Below are 23229 nucleotides of genomic sequence, written 5' to 3' on the forward strand. Positions count from 1 at the left end.
ATTAGTCAAAATGACAATAGATTACAATTAATTATTACAATTATTTTCGATTACGGAAAAGTTTTTACTTACCCTCGTTTCTTACCGTTGTTTTTTTCATTTCTTCCGATAGTTATGTTGATTTTTTTACCTAACGGTCCCAACCTGTCGTTCTGTGTGTTTTGTTTGTCACTCAAGCCTTCAGTAACATGCACAGCTCCCACAGTAGGACACCGGTCTATAGCCCTTCAGGTCGACACAAAGGAAGATCATTCATCATGTATTAATGCTGGTTTTACAGCTACCTTTCAGCTTCTTGCATCCACTACATTATGGGAAGGAGTCCATTGTGATTACATAAAACTTTGACAAGCTAGTTTGAAAGAACATGGATTGACTTTTGAGATTTGTAAGTGTAGAAAGCATGTTGCAGAAGTTTCGGTTGCAGTCATATTTCTTACACATTTTCCACTCCATACTGTACAGTCAAAATATTAATTTTTGGTGAAGCAAAGTGCTGTTCGTGGGGTGTGCGACCTTAGGGGCGACCGTTAGTGGTGAGACATTCACCTATCACCGAGGCAAAAGGAATCCTCGGGTCTTTGTTTCAAATGTCTGTCTCTGGGTTCACTTCTCAAAATCGTTCACAAGACTTGAGAGGAATTTCTGTAGGTACCTGGATTTCTAAGCCTTTCAGCAGGTGTTAAAAATGAAACGACTTCGTTGTTACTGTCACATGCGAGGAATTTCATCGGTTACATAAATATGACAGATTTGGTGTTGTTTATAACTTACTACCTCGTTAGTATTGACATCGCTCAATGTATTCAATTCCGAATACAAGGAAATTAATTATTTATTACAATTATCATTTAGTTAAAATATTATTCAGACAAATGTTGTAGAGTTAATGAAAAGTTTATTATTATGTGTGTATGTGGAATGCGTGTACTTTGATTGTAAATGAGTTTCAAATTATTCTTGTAATTGTTTATGTATGTAGAATGTGATTGTAAATGCGATAGGTTTGATTTGTATAATCGACACAGGCTTTCTCTGTGTTTTAATACTATTCTTAATATCAAAACTTTAAGCTCACCAATAATGTACTTAATGAACCCTGTAACTGTAGCTTTTATCTAATTCTTATGATCCCTTGGGGATAAGTGTGAAGAAACTGATTTGACCATCCTTTCCCTTCATAGTGGACATCACCAGTAGGTGGAAGCACTTTCCTATCGAATAAACTTACCACCGTTGACCAGATTGTCTCCTTCAATGTGTTTTAATTGCATTTTCTTTGTATTTTCCACCCGTTATTTTTCCATGAAAATGGTCAAGGTAAGGGTCCCTTGAGTTTACGGTATTGAGGGAGTGGGGTGCTAAAGCCCTCGCCAAGCTGTTTATGAGGGTGGTGCCTACCTCCTCCCTCTTACTGTTGTACCTTTCCTAGTCCTTTAAGGATCAGGTGTCCATTCACAGCTGCATCAACCGCGGGAGGGGGATGGGCAGGTGGAGGATGTCTGCTGCCTCACATGGATTTCGAACCGGCAAAAAGGAGCAAAGGGAAGAGAAAATCTTTTCACTCTCTGACCTATATCTTTGATACTCGTGACGCGTGCTGTCACACATTTGAGTCTATAGTCTATATGAGTATTAGCTCAGACAGGGGGAGTGGTGGTGGTGATGTGAGAGTTTCGACAAAACTTTTGATGAACTGTGCTGTTAGCAGTCTATATTGACAGGGTTGTCCATGGGACATATTTTTCTATCCCGTCCCATCCCGTCCCATGGCAATTTATGCCTGTCCCATCCCGTCCCATCCCACGGGATGTTTCCCATAGGATTCCCATGGTATTAACAATCCTATGGACAACACTGAAAACCACTTTTCGGCTTTTGTTCTATAATCCTGCTACTTCACATACAATAGATGATTCAGAGGAAAGATTTAAATCCTTGATGAAAATAACAGTAAATTTATTTTGCAATATCAAGTATCGACTACCATGGGAAATACAAATGTGTGCTGTCCCATCCCATCCCGTCCCATGGGACGTTTCCCATGGGATTCCCATGGGATTCCCATTCCTATGGACAACACTGTATATTGACAAAGGTCACGACAGAGGAGCCACAGTCACTCTAGTGTTTATGAAATGGAACCTGCTAGTCAATACTTAAATATTAAAAGCAAAGACTACTTCTGCCGAGGCTTGGGATTAGCAGCAGGGGACAGTTTGTGTCTCTTTCGATGAAATTTGAAAGATAGACGTTCCAGGGACAGGCCCGGGGCAGCTGCCCAGACACTGCGTCAACTTTTGATGGCATCATTTCGCCCGAGACCTTAGAGGTAATGGCTTCCAATATAAGTGAAGGAAGCGGAATGATCTCCTTAGCAGTGGCTCTAAACCTCGCGCAGGAAAACATAACCCCAAGCACTAAGGGAGATAAACGTCTGATTCATGAATCCGTTGTTACCGAGCTGTGGGGTGGCGGGTATGGCACAGCAACGGCACAACACCCTGGCCCCGGGGCCTGCACATGCTGCACTCTCTCCAACACATGTGTAAATGAATTTCCACACGAATCCGACTGACAGAGAACTGACATGACATGCAGCTGACTGACAGATTACTGACATGTAGTCAACTGACAGCTGATATACAAAGAGGGACCTACTAGTGAGTGAAATACATTTCTCGTTTAGAGGGTATATAAATGACTGCAGGTAACGGACATGGGAATGACATTTGATCGGCTAAAAGACCAGTTGATAGACATACCAGATGATAAGACTGACAGACAACTGCCATGCCAGTTGATGGCAAGACTGACAGACAACAAACATGCCAGTAGCTGGTAAAAACGCAGACGAGGTAGTGATGAGATGCTACCAAACTTTCACATTTTGATTTAAATAAGGAAGATCCGATATTGTCATTAAAATTATTTTAACAGCCGGTGGAGTTATTAACAGCCATTATTAAGTTTTATTGAGATTAGATGACTATAATTTAACGAAAAACACTAGTGTAACTAGAAACTTTATATAGATCACGTGACACTGTCAACGTATACTAAAAACATCGTACAGAAACTCGTTGTATCCAGAAATACTGATAACATCCAAATAATTGCGAGACATCGGACAATATCAAACTCCGCCAGTGAGAGTTACTGCCATACAATTTATATAATTTATGAAATAAGACTGCAGTCTCTCGTAAGTTGTCGAGGAGCTGACTCGCTTAACTCACGGCAAGCAAACACGCGCAGCAACCGTCATCGATAACTTCTCACGCACTGGCCCATCTCCCATAATTAGAGCGATTTATTTTATTTGTTTTGTTGGCCGGTCGGCAGTTAACAAACATCGCAGCAAGGGGCATTACGCTGATTTCTGACATTGATGATAGCAAGTGGCTTATAAATAAAGAAAGCCTCGCGAGTAAACAAACAGAGAAACATGGGCGAGTGAGGAGGAAGCAGGTGCGATGCTGACGACGGCCATTGCTGCCTGTAGAGAACCACACCTCACCCAGTCCATCGTTTATTGTTGTGTTTGTGTGGTGCAGACTTTATTACGAGGCCTGCAGCAACACAAGCTTTCTCTAGAACATCCATCCTAAAATTAGCTCCGTGGAGAAGGAATATATTTGGCCAGGAGGAGTAATGAACACATTCAAACAAAAGCCGTTATGGTTCTGGGGGGTACAGGTAGCAGCAGCTGTTGATCAGAATGACTAATAAGGTACTGTTCTACATCTGTCTGCAAGTCAAATGTGAATGTAGCACCATCCCCTGATGTATTTAAAAATGGATGTTGACTTTCAAGAACTAACATTGAGTTTAGGGTGGTTTTTTTTTTCTCTTAAAAGTGGAAATGGAATTTCGTTCTTTTCAGTTATAAGCAGCAATATGTTAATCTTAAAATGTCGCATGCATCCACACACACAGAAATTAACGTCCCCTTTAAAAAATTAATGAATATGAGAAATGAAATTTAGATTGTGGAAGTGGATAAAAATGTTAAGTGGATAAATGGCTGGCTGACAAGTATTTCTAAAAGATAACCTGCACAGTCGTCTGTTAATTTAAAGAAAGAGGAAATCACAGAGAACCTGTATAAAAAAAAGCTATTTTCTTCATTTTCTCCATATATTTGCCAGGTGACGGAATGCAATGTAGGAGGGTGTGGCTGAATGCAGTGTAGAGAAGGATGAGAGGAATGTAGCAAGAGTGTGGTAATCAAATGAACACCGTACAGGTCGGTACGACAATGACAGAACGGAGATATTCCAGAAGAAATTTTCGCAAAGCAAACGATATCCGACCAAACCTTGTCTGAAGATTTTCCAAACTTAGTTCATAAGATATTGGATGTTGTTAATACTGCTTGAACCTATACCTTTACTCCATGAGATACTGGCTGTTCAAAACCTGATACTCATAACCGCGCTGGACGCAGCATTTTGAACATTTATTGACTGATTCTAAGTGCTGCAATAAATATTTACTAGAACTAGTAGAGCGGTCTTCATCGGTTGCCACAATTCTCACGGGGGAAGCTTATGAACCGAAAGGGTGACTGGAAAGAAAGAAGGGGACAGTGGTGGGCATGTTGATGGCCCCTGTGGGAACTCCACACAGAGGTATCCACTTGTCAAACAACTTTCGGGGTTATTACGCGCCGGTAAAGGAATTTATGGGTGTTTACAGACAAAGAATACATCATACAGAGCACAATAGCAAACAGTGGCTGTCTGCCCATAACTCTGTTTGCCGACCGCCTCCATGTCTGGTGGTGGACAGGTTGCGACTGAGCAGACGTGGCGGCTGTTTGTCCCTTCTTCGAGAAGTCACGTGTGCGAATATTTTCAACACGCAGACACACAGTTTTTTTTATTAGTTTCCTTTTTTTTTAAAAAATAAATAGATTTAATGTGTTTTATGTGTCACTTATTTACTCGTACTTGCGAATATAGCAACACGTGGCTAATACAGTAACATCAGCAATAAACAAATCGCACCTAAAGGCACACTGACATCAGTAATATAGGAGGAGACCAAGCAGTGCTAACGAATAGTAATGAAAGAGGAGACTTTAAGAAGTACTAATAGAGGAGGAGACATAAAGCAGTAGTAATAAAGGAAACCCATGCGCAAAGCTGTTGTAACAGATGAAGGACCTAAAGGAGAAGTAGTAGAGGAGGAGAGACCTAAAGCAGTAGTAAAAGAGGAGTACTAAAAGTAGATAAAACTGTTCTGGCAAATCAAATATTGTAACAGTCATGAAACAAACAACACAACATGGTATTTGTTATTTAATAGTGTATGATGGAAGAGTTTGTCAACATGACCATGTCTGACATGCAGGTGGACATGCTTGTAGTGTTTTCCCGATCATTTCCCAACAGTCATTCCGCTTCGTGCAGTGTTATCAGGTTTGAATTCCATTATTTATAACATTCAAATGTTATGACTTTCAAATTATTATTCCAATATTATTTTAGCACAGTTATGAATAAATGTGGCAATTTATTGACACAATAGTCAGTCTATGTCTATTGCCAAGTCAAATTAAATTAGACCTTTCCAGTTAAAGTACTGGCGGCTTTGAAGTTTACTACAAGGCAAGCGAGCTATACCGAATAAACATCCTCTGGCAGAACCAAGATAATATAAATATTGCTGTGTGTATACTTCCGCTGATAATAAATCAACAAGGCTACATTTTATCGCATTATTTGTTTATACATTTGCATGTAAGTCCAAAGCTTTAAAGGGGCCAAATGTAAGAAACATCAAGGGACAGGCAGCTGATAAGGCCAATGGTTATAGCATGAGAAAATGCGAGTCTTTTTTCTGTCAGATGCTGTTCAATACAGTAAAATGAGACATTAATAGTTAGGTTATCAATCCTATATTTAACCTTTATCGAAAATGATTTTTTTCTTTCATTCCTAATTATTGTTATTAAATACGAGAGTTAGACATTGCAGACATATACCAGTATCTTTATTAGTCATTTCACCACTCTAGTGTGTATCAATTTAAAAAGTGTATCTGTAGCATTGGTTCACCCTGTGAAGTGTATGGACACTGTCAAGTCCTGAAGCCAAGCACCGTTAGCTGTGTAGGTAAAGATAGTGGGAGCTAATAGATTCTGAAGGACATTAGTGCGATATTCGGGTTGTCTGAAATGCCATGAAGTATCTTCTATGCTTTTATCAAATTTATCACCATTTATTTATATAAATAAAGAGCTCAATCAAGAATATTCTACCCGCTTTGTTCCATAACCTCTTACCACCTGTCAGTGAGCTTTATATTTCATAGTTCATAGAAGGATCTGTCTTTATGGGCGAAAAACTGAACAAGGTGTTGATTTACAGCCTCACCTGAATTGAGCCTTATGCCACACAACTTGTAAAATCTCCAAATCACTCGATTTTCTTAAGAATTAAGCTAGAACTAACTGTCAGTTGTCACGTGACATGCGATGACATAGATGCGAGTGACTTTAGTACTTCGATCCCAAAATGAACCAGCGCCATCGACTGCAAAAATCGATAACCGACAACCCAATATTAAAAGTTTTAACACAAAATATTAAACTTTTAAAGGGATTGCGGAGTTCTGAGGGATCTGCCGTGACTTGAGGTGATATCATTCCGTATAAACTCCTTTCTGGTCTGTGTTCTAAGATTAAAAACATGAAAAAACTATGCCTTCATTTATTATTGGGCAAGTGATAAGTTAACTAGCTAGCCAACAAGCCTATTTACTGTCGCTTCTAAGACTTGCCAGCATTCTGTCTCTATAACAAGCCTTCTCTGTCTCCATCCTACATTATCCCTCAGTTGATGGCGGCGGTTGCTGTCTGTGTTAGATGTATTCATCAGTCGCAGCGGAAGTGTGTCCAAGCTATTTTTGAAGCGCTTCTATTGATGAGAAGCATGATTGTGATGTGTGATGAGCAAAGCTCTTGCTGTCCGTTATTTCTGCTGCATGATAATGAGAGGATGCAGAAAGGAGTGGGGTGAGGCTGCTTTGTCCAACCACATCCGCCCACACCGTAAATAGCTGCTTTCCGGCCATCTTTGTAGCGGGCTTATTGTTAGTGTATTTGGTACTATAGCTATCAGTTTTTAGTACTTTAGCTGTTAGTTACTGTAGCTATTAGTAATTTGGCTCTTAGCTATTCATTATATGGTATTTTGGCTTTTATTTAATTCTTGACTACCGGTTCAGCGCAAAGCGTTGTGGTGTATCACGGGTACCTATCTGATGCATGTTGTGGGTTCATTTCTTGGTGTATTCTGGTTGTGTAGGCTTTTGTTTTCCCATGAGCACTCTTTCCCGACCTGTCACACAAGAAGATAATCTTCCCTCACAGCCACACCAGCCATAGTCAGGTCCACAGGCTGGTTGAGGGTGGAGGGGAAGAAACCTAACGCCAGCGGTGAGACAACACCTCTGAGCATGGCGGCGTTGTGTACCCTAGAGACAAGTGCATGTATTCATGCCCACTCAGATGTTTCCACCAGACGCTATCACATCTGACGAGTGAGAAGTGTTCATGCAGCTCCCTTTTGTAAAGCAGAAAATAATTTCCAGGCTTTCAGCACAAACCGCTTCGCCAAAAATCGGGGCCCGAGTCAGTGAGCGCCACGTCGATAATTGAAATGTCACGAGTTGTCCGTCTTGACTGCCAGCCCTGGAAAAAAGAAGGCAGCAGACTGCATCGGAAAAATCGTATCCGGTTTTCTCCTCTGCACCAGTATACAAGCAATGGGAAAATTTTCAAGAAAATCTCTTCCCGCAGAGAATGCAATCTGTAGGCAGTTGAGCAGCAGGCCTGTGTGAAGGTTCAGATCCTCGTTTCTCAACCTTTTACTTCTGACGCCTCTTCCTTTCCCCAAACGAATAAAAGATAAATCCACGCACCCTCCATAGCCAGCTGATTTCATTAATACTGATATGAGATATGAGAAACTTTAAAAAAAAAAAATGACCGCCCTCGCGCCCCACAGGTTGGGACCGCGGGTTTAGACTCAGTTAAGTACGGGCGAGCTTGACTGAGTGTTGGTTACTCCACTCCACACACTTGGTCAAATGTCATTTATTTCTTTTTTTTAAATACTACTTTGGAGAATTGGCTAAAAAAATAAAAGGATGCAGCTGAGATTAATATAAGCGGCTGCTGTAAAAAATCAGTAACTTTCGTTCTCGAGATGCAAACTTTCGCTTGTTAGAAAAATACACAGATGCACCTATTTAGCGTACGTCGGCAGTTCTACCATTGACTGTAGTCTTGAATCCTCAGGGCAACATCAGGTCTTATGAGTAATTTGAGTCTCTGTCTCTGCATGGCAATGTGTGTGGGCGAACTCGTCCAGACCCCAACGGGGAGTAGTGCTAACGACTGAAAGAAAGGGCGCCGCGTGGCAAGTGATTTTACAAACACGTGAAGAGATTAGAAAGAAAAACACGAGAATGTCACAACTTTAGGGCGAGGCCATATCAGTCAGTATGCCATGCTTTGCACATATGAAAATCTACAAATTTATCAGTTTACTCGACGGACACGTGAATGAAAAAAAAAAGCAAACCAGAAAATAGTTTTATGGCCAGCAAAAAAAAAAAGACTTCAATCAAAACAACAACAACAACAACAAAAAAAAAAAAAACCAACCAAAAAACAAAAAAAAACAAAAGCAATATATAATATAACATATTTTAATTTGTAATTTTACAGACAAATCACTTTTTAGAAGAAAGAATTGTGTGTGTGTAGGGGGGAGGGCATAAAGGTTGTCTTGAGCGTTGCAGTGCATTGTACAGCATCTCGCTACTGTCTCGCTCCACACGGGCATGGAGGAGAAGTGCAGGCTACTGGCTGCAGGTAGGTCATAAAAACCGTGAAGTAGGTCAAGAACATCAGAAATAACAAGAAAGCTAACGCGACTCCCAGATCGCTCCGTGTCACGATGGCTACAAATTGTAAAGCCGTGTTCGGCGACAGTGTGAGGATATCGTGATCGATACCAGCTCGTGCTTGTTTGTTCTCCAAAACAATGATAAAAGCGCGGGGGGCTTTTTTGTTTGGCTTGTACATTGTCGATCTGTCCCCGGCGATCACGATGTACCCTAAATGTCAAGCCTTCTTCAGTTCATACCCACCTTCTGTCGGCCTTCAAGATGCAAAGGGGGAGGGAGAGAGAACATGAGTATTCATTAATAGTAAACCTGGCGATTGGTGTGATGGTTTAATAATGAGTGATGACTAATAGCTAAGCGTGCTTATATACACATTATTTGCCTTACATTTTCATCATTTGATTCCTAGAATGAATTCAGTTTGACATGGCTTGTGCGAATTGAAAACAATTTATATACTACACCTTCTACACACACACTCTACTATATCTTCTGAACAGCCGTTAACCGAAAGCGCAGATCCAGATTTGTTTCTTTCTTTTAGTAAAGTTATTTTTAAAGTTTTGTTTTCGTCCTGATCATGATTTAGTGGAATGAGATGGCACGACAGGACATTTGCTGCTGAAACTCGTCTTCTGACCTATCTGGCCGCCAACAACAGTTAAAAACAAAGATCGTTTTCATCAGCCAAGTTGGACTCGTTATACAGCTTGCAAAAAGACCTACAGTAAACAAGGTGAGCTTGATGGAGAAAGAAGCCACAGTTCTTGTCAGTCAGACATCACTTGCAGCTAGAGATCGCCATCGTGGAGCCCGAGGAAGCATGGAGGTATAACAGATGAGCTATACTGCAATCAGTGCAGGGAGGAGGACATCAGGCATCTTCAGAAAAAAGTTCACATCAGCAGGTTTGTACTGTGCACCTTGTCTGTGTGATGTCGACTGCCGTTGATGACGGTGTCGTGTACCCGCCAAAGTTGTACTATAGACATTGTTGCTGGTGTTTCTGATGGCGGAGGAGGACACAGGATCAAGCAGTCAATACCAGCTGCACGCAGAACTAAAGGGAGCTTAGTCCTTACTCAACTCGCGTGTTCACATCCCGAAGACAGACGGCAGCCTACCCCTGGGGTAACCCTGAGCTTCTGTCTCAAAAGCTGTAATTGTTGTAGTCAGCACCTTCTCGGAGTTGTTCTCTTTTTTTTTCGGACCAATCAGTGTGGACCGTTCTTTGAATTTTGAAATGGACCGGTCAAATTTCTTTACCACCCAATCCCAATTTTTTCTCTTCGTATCAGTTTTAAGGGCAAAGTTGATTTTTGCTTTTTATTGTTGCGTAGCAGAGTAGGCTGTTGAAATGAAGTGGAGAACAGAACTACATCGCAAATGTTGCATCAATGTAATAAATTTTGGGTAAGGTTTTATTTTACTCTCTTTAGAGCTAACAGAGCGGCGAGAGAACAACAGCAGTGTTGGCCCCGATAAAAAGTGAACTCATTGCTAAATGTTTATTGGCGACTGAATGATGAGGACTTCCCGCCCGCATTTTTGGATTCACTTGAGCTTTTAGTCTGCTTTTTGCAGCTGGCCAGCTGCTCTCCATCTTGATTGCAAGTCTTCAGCAGTTTAGCTGTCGCTTATGCGAGAAGGCACAAAACATAAATCATCTTTTATTCATAAGTCACGAACAACCGAAAATAGAATTTTAAAGTGCTTTCATTCTACAGTCTTCAGACCTAACCCAACTGCTCTTTACAATTCCAGTAATTGTAATTGCGAGCGTGTTCATTATTATGCAGTTGGCGAAACTACTCGTGACAGGTAGGTCTGCTTTATAGTCTGTATATGCATGACGATTCTGTTCATTACTGTTAAGTTTGAGAATTCAAAATAATCAAGTAGTGTACTTGTTTAATTATTGTACAGAAACGTTGATTTAAATTAATGATCTTTATGAGATACTTACAGCTCTATACGTATTAGTACAACCTCAATTTTAACTTTTAAACTCATTTTTCACACGATGTGAGTCTTGTACTGGCTATGATGAAAATATGAAAAAAAATTCACAAAAATGTTTTTTCGTTACGAAGTAAAATAAGAATAAAAGAGCCATTAGAGTCAGATTAGACTGAAGTATTAGCTACTGACAGTTATACCTGCGAGGCAAAGTTCGGGATTTTGTGTGAAGTCTTAGGATGACAGAAGGGAACTCTTCCTTTTCTACTGAGTCGCCTAGCGCTCAACAAGCAGAAAAAGAGTTTAGCCTGATGCCTAACAGTTTGAAATGCCATGTGAAGGCAGTCAAAAGTTTATTATCGAAAACAGAGATGTCATATCTGTTTGGTATTCACAAGAACAGAGCACCTTCAGAAAGTGAGTAGCCCTAAATTCGGAGGGTATCTTGGAGACTACAAATATCTGAAAGATGAGGAAGTCGGCGGTTGTGAGAAGTCAATCTCAGATGCAACCTTCAATTTTTGGCTGTCATTCCATTTGTTTATTTGTTGTTAGCAGCTTTTGGAGGGCATTACTGAATGATTGATTAACATGTTCGTGTGATATACTGCACCTATTGAACTTTAAAGCTTTTTTCTTTTGAACAATATTGCTGAAATGTGTGAGCTCAGCATCGCACAATTTGTCATCTTTCCTTAATGTTTTGTGCTCAAATCCTTTTCATGCTTTTCTTCTTGTGGGTGTCACACTGCTTATTGCCTACCCATCTTCACAAGCGTTAAATAAGCACAGTCTGCTGTTTTAGTTGGTGTTGCGAATACTGTCAGTGTCCTGCTGCTTGACATGTATGAAGAGAAGATGTCAGCCTGACATTTTAAACTAAATATGCAAACAAACAAACAAACAAACAAACAAACAAGCAGATAACTAGTCTAGCTATCTACCACGTTATATATCAACAGGTACACACCTGTCTCACTGTGCAAGTGTTAGCTACCAGTGTCGAGTTGTAAATCGAACTTGTGGCCACATTTCTGTGGTCTGATCAGATTTTTCTCGGCGCACAGCGTCGCTCTGCCTGCAAGAGGAAAAGATAACTGTGTAAAAGCCACGAAGGGTAACTCGTGTCCAGCCTCCCGTTAGGCAGGCCGCCCAGCTCGTCTCGCCACACCACTGTAGTAGCAGCATCCGCAGGGAGGATGTTCTCGAACTCGCCGTTGAAACCCTAGTCGGCTCCAGGGGGCAGTTCCATCTCGTCGATTAGGTGATCGTTTGGGGCCATTTTGAATCTCTTTTCCTTTTGCATTGCCGCCATGCGATTAGGATCGAATTGCAACTCATGCAGATTCCCTATACACCCCATAACATATTGGGAGGCATTGAATCTCTGGCCTTCTAGTGGAAACTTAAAAAAAAAAAAATTAAATTGTCTAATTTGAATGGAAATGGAAGGGAGGGGGACATCATATAGCTTTTACAATGTTTGAATAATTTTCTCCTGATATGCTTTGTGAGTGTTTCCGTAATTCTTGATTTGTCTGTACGCCGAAGGAAACAATAGAAGATTTGTTTTGTGTTGCACAGTCTTAAATTAACAGTGTAAGACTACTGGACTGGTCGACTCACCTTGTAAACAATATAATCTTTGTCTCTTGTGACAAGATCGGACTTGTGTCCAAAAGATGTAATTTTCAGGTTACATGAAAGATAAAGTAAACATTTAGTTTTAAAAAGCCACTTTTCTCAAGATCCTCATATGCTTAAGACCAAGAACGATTATCAACACAGCAGAATGCCAATTAGTGTAAGGGAAGCCATTCTGTCAAATGTCGACAAGCAGGAATTGAATGGAGGTAAGAATCTTACCCGCCGAGTTCTACACGGACGTGTCCATGAATACTGACGAGGCAGGATTGTTAGTAGGAGGAGGGGCAGACAGCTCAAGCGATGTATTAAACATTTGTACACTTCACCACACGACTCCACCATCAAAGTCCGTTGGAACACAGTCGCCCTCCCACCACCACGACCACAAGGTGTCGTGACTCAGCATCAATCGTAGCAAGCAAGTGGATGTAGCAAGTGGTCAGATGTCCATGGCAGTCGTGCGGAGAGCTTGCAAGTCGATAAATCGAGTTCTGTTGGCTTGGTTTTTCCTGGGAGTGGAAATAAAGTGTGCAAATCAACTATTGTCTAAACCAAATTATTAATTTGGTAATATTCATCTACTACCTTCTCTTGCTATCTTCGGTCCGAGGTTGCAACAGTTAAAGAGATTGTGAAGACGATGAGCCCTCGGTTCAGATCTCGTCTCATGCCTGGTTTGCAGAGTTGGAAACTCGTCAGTAATAAGTTGCTTTTATTTACTGAATCTTGTTTGTCCTTTCCTGCTTGTGTTTTGACATAAAATTCTTTTTCTTCTTCATTGATAGGACTGCAGCTTTGCAACTCCTTACTATTGTGCGCCACCTGGCTTGAGGGGCGACTGCATCAGGCAAATTTTTCAGACTAATGTTACCCACAATTCCCCCTTTAGCCTAGTTAGAGTAGGATAGGGAGGAACACTATAACAGAAGAAATTCGAGGAAAATGTCATGGTGTCCAACATGTCCGCTCGGTGTCTCGGTGTGACGTAGAGCGAGACTGCCGCGCGTGCTGCAGGTCGGCGTCGTTAAACCCAGACAATGGCGGCTCACGCTGCTGGCTTTTTGAGTGTTTTCTTTGTAGCCACGGAGATGTGACAGCTTCCGGTGGTACAGTCATTTCGTCAGAGACTGCTCCAGCCAGCTTGAAGAATTAATCACAACAGCGACAGCAGGGGCCTCATCAAATTTTTACCTGCAAGTAATCAGTGCTTTTCAACCATGTCCTGGTGAAACTTTGCTCGTCCATTGATTACCGCTGGCAGCTGTCAGAGTAGGGATGAGGATTGGGTCTTCAGGCCAGTTAATCAGGCAGACTGTTGGGGGAAAGGCAGAATTTGTTAGAGTAGTAACTGTAACAAACATCCGTCCTGTAGAGGTCATATGATGTAAACACAATCTATGAAGTGACATCATCTGATATGACATTTGACCTAAGGCAAAAATGATTTCATTGGCTAGTCTCATGAGGGTCGGGATGTGTGCAGCCCTTGTGGGATGACACGGGGGGTGAGTGTCTTACCAAGAACACCACAATGAGGGAGAGTTTCGACAGAAAATAGAGCTGCTGGCGACAAGGATAAAGGCTATAGAGGGTGAATTCAAAGAGCAACGATCAAGGAGAGAGTGTAAAAAAAAAGTCACCGTTGTTCTGAAATACTCAGAAAATATTTGCAGATGACAGGACAAAAGCACAAATGAACAATGTTTATTTCTATACCCCTACGAGTCTGCCTTTTAATATTTTAAACTGATTTGGTATGCTTCTCTGTCCACTCTTATAAATAAGAAGATTGGTGTGATGTTTGTGCTCAGTGCAAATCTTGAAACTTCAAAATGAAGACAATGGTGATTTTCAAATTTCAGTGCATCAGAAATTAAATACTTAGTACTTCATTATCTGGCAGCACTACCTAAACACAATAAACTGATCTAGTGTTCTAGGACACCCAGGTAGTGAAATAATCATTTTAACATTGGGATTTCAAGCAGATGTTACTGCTCTGAACCCTAACATTTATCTATTCCAGCATTCAAAAACGAACAAATGTAATTAAGCTACTGACAAGGTTTTGGTATCAATGGATTCAGCTTGTTGAGCTTTATTCGGCAAATGTAATTATTTTGTTTCACAAAACTCATTGCAGGCTGACATCAAAATATGTTTTGTGATCTTTTGTTGAATTTTGTTGAGCAACTGACAGATTTTATTCAACAACAGCAGTACAATCTCTGGCAGAAGAAAAATATCAGTTGATAAATTTGGTCATAGGTATTAAGAATAACCTGCTGTATTCTGTCATCACTGGTAGATGATAGAATGTCAGTCTTGGAGGAATGTGAAGCAGGTCTACAATCCCAGATAACTTCCAGGCTCCTTTGTGATTCCAGACAGGTTTGTGATAACTAGTGTGACAAAACAGAGCTGAACTAATGATGATTGATGTTTCTTTAGAATGCACCCTCTGAATCAATCTGAAGACATTTGCACTTTGATAAGGCCTCTGTGTCAGCACCTGGCACACCTGGCCACACCTGACAGCAGGTCTTGCCTTTTTTAACAGCTTCTCACACTTGTTTTCCAGTAGCTTCTCTCACAACTTCATCTGTACAAGTTTGTCTTGTTACCTTGACTGATTGGACTGTTTCTTAACTTTGTGATGTGGATTTTGCTGCTGACACTGCATGCGACAACTACTATGTACTGTTACACATTACTTCTCCTGTTACCATGGAAGGAGTGTAGTACCTGGGTCTACTTTCTTGCTGTGTTCATGAGCACTGGCTGTCCACAACCTTTCCTCAGAAAGCCGTTCTGCAGTTTTATAGTGGTGCCGCAGTGTAAGTAGGGAAGACTGGTGATGAAAAGAAACTTTCCTTTATTTACTTATAAATGGAATACCTCTGCAGTATTACAATGTTTATGTGTAATGAGAATATCATGGGTCGCCACTTGGTTTTATTGAGACTGGCCGGCGAAGTGTCACCTATTCTTTTTCTCCCCAGGGCCGCCATGAGCCTAGACCCGCCACTGGTGGTAGGGTAGGATAATCTTTTTTTTCACTTGAGAGTTATGTTCAGAACAACAAACCTGCTAGCTCTGTATTTTAAAGAGTTTTATATCTTTTAATACCAGTGTTTATTCAGTTTGTACTTCGCGTCCATAACAAATCGTTATCCAAACCTTTCACGTTTGTCTTAGCGAAACTTTTGGAATGAAAAAGTCACAAAGCTGTTGGCATTAAATAAAAGTGTTTCTTCACTAGAGGGGAACTTGTCTGATGTTTCATCATTGTACTCGTACTCGTGGAAACCACACGTTGGTGTCTGACTGCTGCCACAGCAGCTCCTCAGTTTGGAGTAGCGAATAAACATACCTAAAAATACTATTCTCAAAATACACTCCCGTAAACATTGCTGTCACAGAAAGAGAGAGGTGTGACCTCGGGTTTCTACACAAATGCCTCAACAGCAACGGTAAGATATAAGTAAAATGGAATTTTCGTGAAAGTTTTATCGGAGCAAAAAATATGTATAAAATCTCTTGAATATTACCATATCCCAGCCCTCATTGCCATTTACAAATAATAATAGTATATCAACATAGTCTTACAGTACAAGGTATGTACACAGATACACAGAACATTCGATCGTGAATCTTCACCATCGCAGACATGATTTCGAGCCGAAGAAAAACTTAATAAATAATTTCGTCCTTAATTAACTGTACAACTACGTGGTTCCTACCCACCCCGTCTGGCTGTCTGCCATAACCACCCTTCAACAACAACAGATAAATGTGCAGACTACCTTCACAACACTCGTGACACAAGCTGCAATGTACCTTCATCGTGACACACTGACTATAATATTATTTGTGACACCTCATGACACTGTAGACACACAAAGTACATTTCTTACACTCGTGACACAACCGCAATGTACTGAGTGACTGACGTGTCACACGGTCACAAGTCTGCTCTGTCTCAGAGTCCAGTCAGTGTCACACAGTCACAGGTCTGTCACAGAGTGCAGTAGAGGGGCGACACGGCCCACCACGTGTCCCAGTGACCAGCGACGAGCGGTTGCGTGGAGCGAGCCCTGCACGTGGGTGGTCAGAAGCTGTGGGTGGCGATGACAGGCGAGGTAGCTACGTGGCGACTACGGGACGGATTGTGTGATAACAGATTAACGGTCCGCGGCGTGGCGGCTCAGACAAACGAGCGATTGATACTGCGGCGGAGAGCGGGCGGTGTGGCTCGTCGTGGCTAGTGAGACTTTGCACACGTGTGCGTGCGTGTGTGTGTGTGCCTCACACGCTGGGTAGCCGTGCGCTCGGCAAGCAGCAACAGGGCGACCGACAGGCAGTGCTGGTGATGGACTACACAACGTGGTAGCAATTTTGCAGGTGAGGTTTGTCTCTGGTGATGAGAGGTGCGCCTGAGTGATGTTGACATGTCATTTCAGTAACAAACAGTCGAGAAGCAGTTTTCACCTTTGACACAAAAGGGAGATCATTTGGATTGTCTCCCCCGCTCACTTCACGCGTTCTGCATGTAGCGGCTGTTAAAAAATAAGCAGTCCTAAAAGGCGATAACTGCTGTCTGTGTTGTTGTTGATTTTATCGTTGAGTACATGGCCGTCGCTGCGCACAAGGAAACGGGACTGACAGCGGGAATCGATCTGAGACGGTTTCGTTTCAGCGTAATTGGTGATAAACGCTTCCGCTGTTGGTTTGGTTTTGTGTCTGCACTTATCGACAGCATCGTCATTCTCCTCACATGATCGCTTCTTTCAGGCTACATGGACACAGAGTTTACTAGGAAATGAGAGGATTGGTGAAAGTCGTTGTTGTAATACTATTTATTGATATTGAAAGGCTTTAAAAAATGGAGAGGAAAATGCTTCTGTGTACAAATACTTGTATCCGAAGTTACATGTCGGAGCTGATGTTTTTTTTTTTCTTCCATAAATTTTATCTTTATCTCCTCCAGCTCTGTGTATGTGTGTTTTTGTGTTCTATACATCTCACACTCTGTTCCTTGAAGTTGTTTTTATTTTGTATTCGTGTCTAAACACAGCAGCTCTTTATGCACTTTCTCAGTTCAGTGTCCTTTGTAAACTGTAGACAAAAATTAGCCACAGAGTAATCTTCACCGACTTTCATTAAATCCTGCTCTATATCTGTAAAGATTTCTAATCCGTGTTTTATACAAAAACATATGAGTAGACGGACATCACAAGCTCACGGCACGTCTGACCAAGGTAGAGCTCACCACCAGTAACAGCCCTACATCCTATTGATCGGTAAGCAAAGACGACATCCTTTGTAGTTTGGTATTGATAGCTATGTCGTTCAGAGTATAATTTGGTTTTCATGATAATCATTGATAAAGGAAAGGTTAAAGAGCTTTGAAACCAAAAACTGAGTAAGTAGGCAATGTGAGATGGCAGGTGGATGAATAGGCACAGGTTAAGACGGAGATGGAGGAGATTGTCCCGAGGCAGTACCTGGCCTAATTTCTGTAGATGAAGTGTTGTCAGCTGTTAACAGGTTGAGGTCTTTTTGAAACCTCTACCCCGGGGTTAAAAGGAGGGGCGATGGGGAGATAGACTTAGTCTAATACCACCTCGTGTGGAATATCGGGTTGAGGGACTGGCACGAACACCAGCGTATCCACTCTCAACTCCCGGATGTCTCGTTCATCGACAATCGATGTTTCTTACCTTGACGCCACGCCGTCCCTCGGCACAGCCTCTCGATCCTCTGACTCTTAATTAGCCTACACACCACTCACGTGCCGAGGCTCAGCTTTTCACTGAAAGAAAGAATCGGGTCTCTTTGTCCCGAGTAGCCAGGAAGACTTACTTACAGGTAACTGGTCCTATTTCAATGCAAGTGATAATCTAATGCTCAGTGCATAGGATGTAAAGCAAGACTCCGGTTTTGCTTCTTTAATAATTATTGGCACAGGCTGATGGTCAATGGGAAGGAGTGAGAGTGAAAACTGTTCACGTGGATGTGCTGCAAGAACATAAGGTCTAGAGGAGCAGGTGCTAGTGAATGTGCGAGTTGCATGTCGTGTGTTATGTGCACGCGCGTGAGTGTGTATGGATGCATGTGATTCTGTGGATATGTTCATACTGTGAGTCAATTTGTTGAATTACTCATTAGAACATTTTAAAAAACATTGTTTCAACTTGATTCCCTCTGTTAAAATTGTTTTAAATTCATTAATTTTTTTCATTTTAAAATTTTCGGCTTTGTTTATACTGGAATCAAAGTATTTTTTGTAACTGTACAGTTTATAGAATGGCATAGTCACGTCCACCACTTGTCATCTCCTTAGGAAGTTTGGAGTCCGCTCACACATAATAGACAGACTGACAGACAGCTGTAACTATCATAGTAGACAGACTGACAGACAGTTGTAACTTGTTTATTATAATAGACAGACAGCTGTAACTATCTGTAACTAGACAGTCTGTCTATTATGATAGACGACAGACAGCTGTGAGTTGTTTAGCTAGGGTTGAGTACTGAGCCTTGAGGACGCCACAAGAAAGTGGAGTATACATCTATAATATAGATATCTTCATATCATGTAAAGCGTGGGAGAATAATCCAACTTAATAACAATAGAGACGAAAATTTAAAAAGCTTATCGGCACAGAGAGACCTGGACTTTCCAATTCCGAACTTACTTTTCGTGTAAGTTAAAAAAAAAAAATGGATTCCATCGGCGTTTTGCATCACTGATGGCCCGATGGAGCTCGGTCATTAGGCGTATCCCGACACCCACTCAGCCTCAGACAGACCTGCTCTGATGCCACCTTTGATCACATTCTATGACAAATTAGCCCCACAACATCAGAGGGTGGAGCCTTGGACAAACTAGCGGCCGGTTACTCGTGTCCTGGAGACCAGGCTTTAATAAGCTCGAGCTAATCCTCAGTACTGAGCTGATCCTTCATACCCTGTCCAGTAGTCGCGGTTATCATCGTCACAGACCCTTTCTTTGATTCTTCTTTAGGATAAAAAGAACTTTCATGAAGTCTGCAAGCTCTTGGTTAGCAGGCATATAGCAGTTATAATGACAAAGTTTCTGTTCGTTTTGTCTTGTAAACAGATTTTTTTTCAAACTTAATGAGAAAAGTTAAAAAGACAAGATGAAAAAAAAAAAAAAAACTTTTTAGGAAAAAAGTTCGCAATATTTGACCAGCTTTTGAAAGCAAGTCACGAATGTCGTGTAGACTTTAAGATACTGAATCTGGTCTCTTTGAAGTCTCGTCTGTGGATAACACAACTAAGAACATTGCATGCAATCTCTGAAAAATTGCTTTATTATAAAATGTCATTCAACAGTTATTCCTGGACACACTCTGGCTGGCGCCATCTTTCTGGCGACGGGTACCGGGCGTAACTGGCAAAGATCGAACTGTAGTCGAGAGCCCAGTTCCATCCCCTGGCCTCTGTCGCCCTATTGTTTGCTGGCTGGCGGACCAGCTTCGTGACTCCTGTCCGGTCCTCATCTGTATGAAGCCATTGTCGCCATTGCCCGCTTAACGTGCGCCTCACGTGGACGAGGCTTTGCTTTCTGCCATTGGAGGATTGTGTATGGGCTGGCGAGGTGGAAAGAGGAGAGGGGGAAAATCGGGCTCTGGAAATAAATAATTTCGGTTACCAATGTGAATACGAATCCTTCCTCTTGTATGCTGCGTGGCACTCGAAAGGATTAATTAATCCCTCTTCAAATTTGTTAGTTCTTTTTGCATTGTACTTTTGAGTTAATTCTCTGTGTCTTGAAACTACGTGATGAAAATGGCGATGTTCATCTGCGAATAAAAATGTGACTTTCGGGGTAAATGTTTCAGATGAACGCCACAGATTTGAAACACACGTCCAGGACACATGGCACAGCTGGCCTAGGAGTAGCTCCTGAGATATACCGCACACCCTGTGATGTCATCGTTCATTGACTTTCTGCCCTCAAGAATGACTGACTACACCACACCACCATCAGCAGCTGCCACAACAGGAGAGTCCAACACCGTCTTCGGTTACATGCGCAAGATTCGTTTTCGTCGCCAACGCTGCTGGCGTCGTCGTCGTCGTTGCCAGGTCTGGATCCCATTCTCAAAGACTTCTGGTCCGGCTTCCCCTGTCCCACCGCCCTGGAACACAGGGCTTCTGTTGAAGGTGAACTGGACCTCGTGCGTGGGGCAGGCGGTGGGCCAGCGCCTCATGATGTTCATGGCGGACCGATGCAACATCCACCTGGACAGCACCACCTTCGGACCCCCCGGTGTCGGCCGCGACCCGACGAAAGGGAGGGACGGACTCGGAGAGGAGGCGACGGAAGGAGGAGTGCGGAAGACGTGCGACACGGCCTGTCACGTGCTCCTCGTGCTGCTCAGCGTCCTCGTCGTGGTAGGAGTCGTCGCTGTCACCTGCTTCATCCTTGCACAGGTGAACATTTTTGTCATGTACGAATTAATTTTCCTTTCCAGCCAGATAAACGATCTTATTTTTCCTTATTAAATTTTCTCGTCCTCGTAATATTCAAATAACAGAATCAGCTTTCTCCTCTCTTCTCTTATCCCTTCTTTCTCATCTCATTGTTCATTTCCAATTTGTTACTTACACCTGCATCTCTTGTAAATGCCATACATTATATATATATATGTAACAAATCAAATCTTTCATAAAAATAATTCCATTTGTTGAGTTGCCCGTTGCAATGGGGATTTTAACATGGAAGCTTTGCAACAGTGAACATTTACTGTTTTTCTCCACTTGAAAATAAACATTGTCGCCCTTTCCTCCCACCCATTTCCCCTCCTGTATCCTATCACCTGCATGCAGACTTGAAAATCACAGGTCTGTCTGTCTGTCTGTCTGTCTGTCTGTCTGTCCACTTGCCAGTTCAGATCGCGACACAGTGGTGTTCGCTTGGTTTGTTGCTCAGACGAAAACATTTTCACTCCACCCTTCTCCTTTGACCCTCATGTGCATCAGAAGATCCAGGCCAGGCTAGTGAGAAGATCTTTTTAAAAAAATGTTATTGTAAAGCCGCGAGTGTGGCAGACAAGCATCGACTGGCCTCGTAATCCCACTTTTAGTACCGAATCTGATCACCACTCTCCTACAGATGCTACTGAAGTATGTTATTCCTCAGTCGATTTATTTCCTCCAATCTTTCTTTCCTCTTCCCCTTTCGTGCTGTTCTCTTTGTCTGTCCATGCTTATTTTCACTTTAGGGTCTGCTCCCTTCTGGCTAACTTTTGCTTTCCAAGGGAAAGGGACTGAGAACTTCACGGCTTCGATTTCTCGCCACTCTTTTGTATATTGTGCCAGGACTACTTTCTCTCAGGATCGCTTTTAACTGAGTTTTATTCTGCATTCCTTCAGGGTTTTTTTTAAATCCAATTTGTTACAAGACCAAAGTCATCTTTTGTCTCTCCACCAAAGCAAAGAAAACTTGTCCCACTAGAATTCGATAAAGTTATTCTCTACATGGGGTGAAAACTGGTTTCTCCGACTGAGCAAGACCAGAGGCAACGGAAGTAAAAGGCTGTCAGGCGTGAAAGCTAGAGAATAATCAAGGTTTTCAAGACTCAATGATTCATTTGCCACTGAGGCGGCGGCCTAACCTTTGAATGGGTCTTTCTTCCGTGTATAAACTCACACCCCTTCCTTCGTTACAAAAAAAAAAAAAAAAAAACAAAAAAAAAAGAACCCAAACAAAACGAATGTGAGAGAGAGAGAACAAAGAGACATGCACAGAGAAGGCAGACAGGGAGCTGAAAAGTTTTGAAAGACAAGAAATTATCTCCCGTTTTCTCTGAGGTTGTTTACTCAGATCATCTTCAACGACTGTCCGGAGACACGAGGGAGCACACAAATCCATCATTAATCACAGCATGGCGAGGTTTTAATCAGTGATCTGCAGCACCAGTCGATATCTCTCGTGCCTGCTGCTTGCCATTTCTTGCACTTTATATTTGTGGTAGGGATCCGGCAGTGAGTGCTGCTCACTCCACTCAGCTTGTGACCAGCATACACCACTGGAATTCACGACTATGCAACATGTTATCGAATATAATTAATGTAGCGTGGTGTCCCAATTCTAAATGCCATCTTGACAAGGGAACTAGATGGTATTGTGCTTCCTCTTTGATCTGCATTGACGAAACTATAAAAAGTGGCTTGCATTGCATATTGATGTGATGTTAACGATAGAATCGGCAGCGCCGCCTATGGCTATATACAGCTGGGAGTTGGCGAGACAATAAAGACACCGAGTCCTTGTTTGTAGGTGTCACACCTCTGGTTGTTCTCGTCCCACAATACCTGTGCGGAATAACTTTATGTTAGTTACAAACACTACTGGCGAGGATGCTGAGCTACTATCACAATCCCGTGACATTTGAACTTTGAAAGGGCCAAAGCGAAACATCTTGTCACGTGACACTGTATTAGTCATCAGCAGCGTGTTGTCCCCTTGATTGTCTCGGCATGCATCGCAGCTTTTTGTTTGCTAAACATGTCGGGAAGGACATGAAACGGAGACGTGGCTAACTGATGGACGCTCCGTGCGCGGCAGTAAAGAGTGCCACGATGCGGAGGGCGACTGCGCGGCAACGGGAATGCGGCAAAGAGCGCGGCGCAGATGGATGTCGCGGTTCCGTGTCGCCCTGT

At 42.1% G+C, this 23229-nt stretch overlaps 1 protein-coding gene across 6 annotated transcripts in view; it reads left to right on the plus strand.

Moving 5' to 3' along the window:
• LOC112570893 overlaps positions 1–23229 on the plus strand; it is a 52061-nt gene that overhangs the window by 17783 nt on the left and 11049 nt on the right. For 4 of the 6 annotated variants that reach the window (XM_025249601.1, XM_025249603.1, XM_025249602.1 and 1 more), the window contains exon 2: positions 20403–21014. In XM_025249601.1, the coding sequence (XP_025105386.1) occupies positions 20491–21014 (524 nt within the window). In that variant the 5' untranslated portion in view covers positions 20403–20490. Of the gene's footprint in view, positions 1–16551; positions 16936–17757; positions 17835–20402; positions 21015–23229 lie in introns of those variants that run through there. The other 2 variants (XM_025249600.1, XM_025249598.1) reach the window with 2 other exon arrangements.

Source organism: Pomacea canaliculata, linkage group LG8 (genome assembly GCF_003073045.1).
Source record: "Pomacea canaliculata isolate SZHN2017 linkage group LG8, ASM307304v1, whole genome shotgun sequence".
NCBI classification, from domain to species: Eukaryota; Metazoa; Mollusca; class Gastropoda; order Architaenioglossa; family Ampullariidae; genus Pomacea; species Pomacea canaliculata.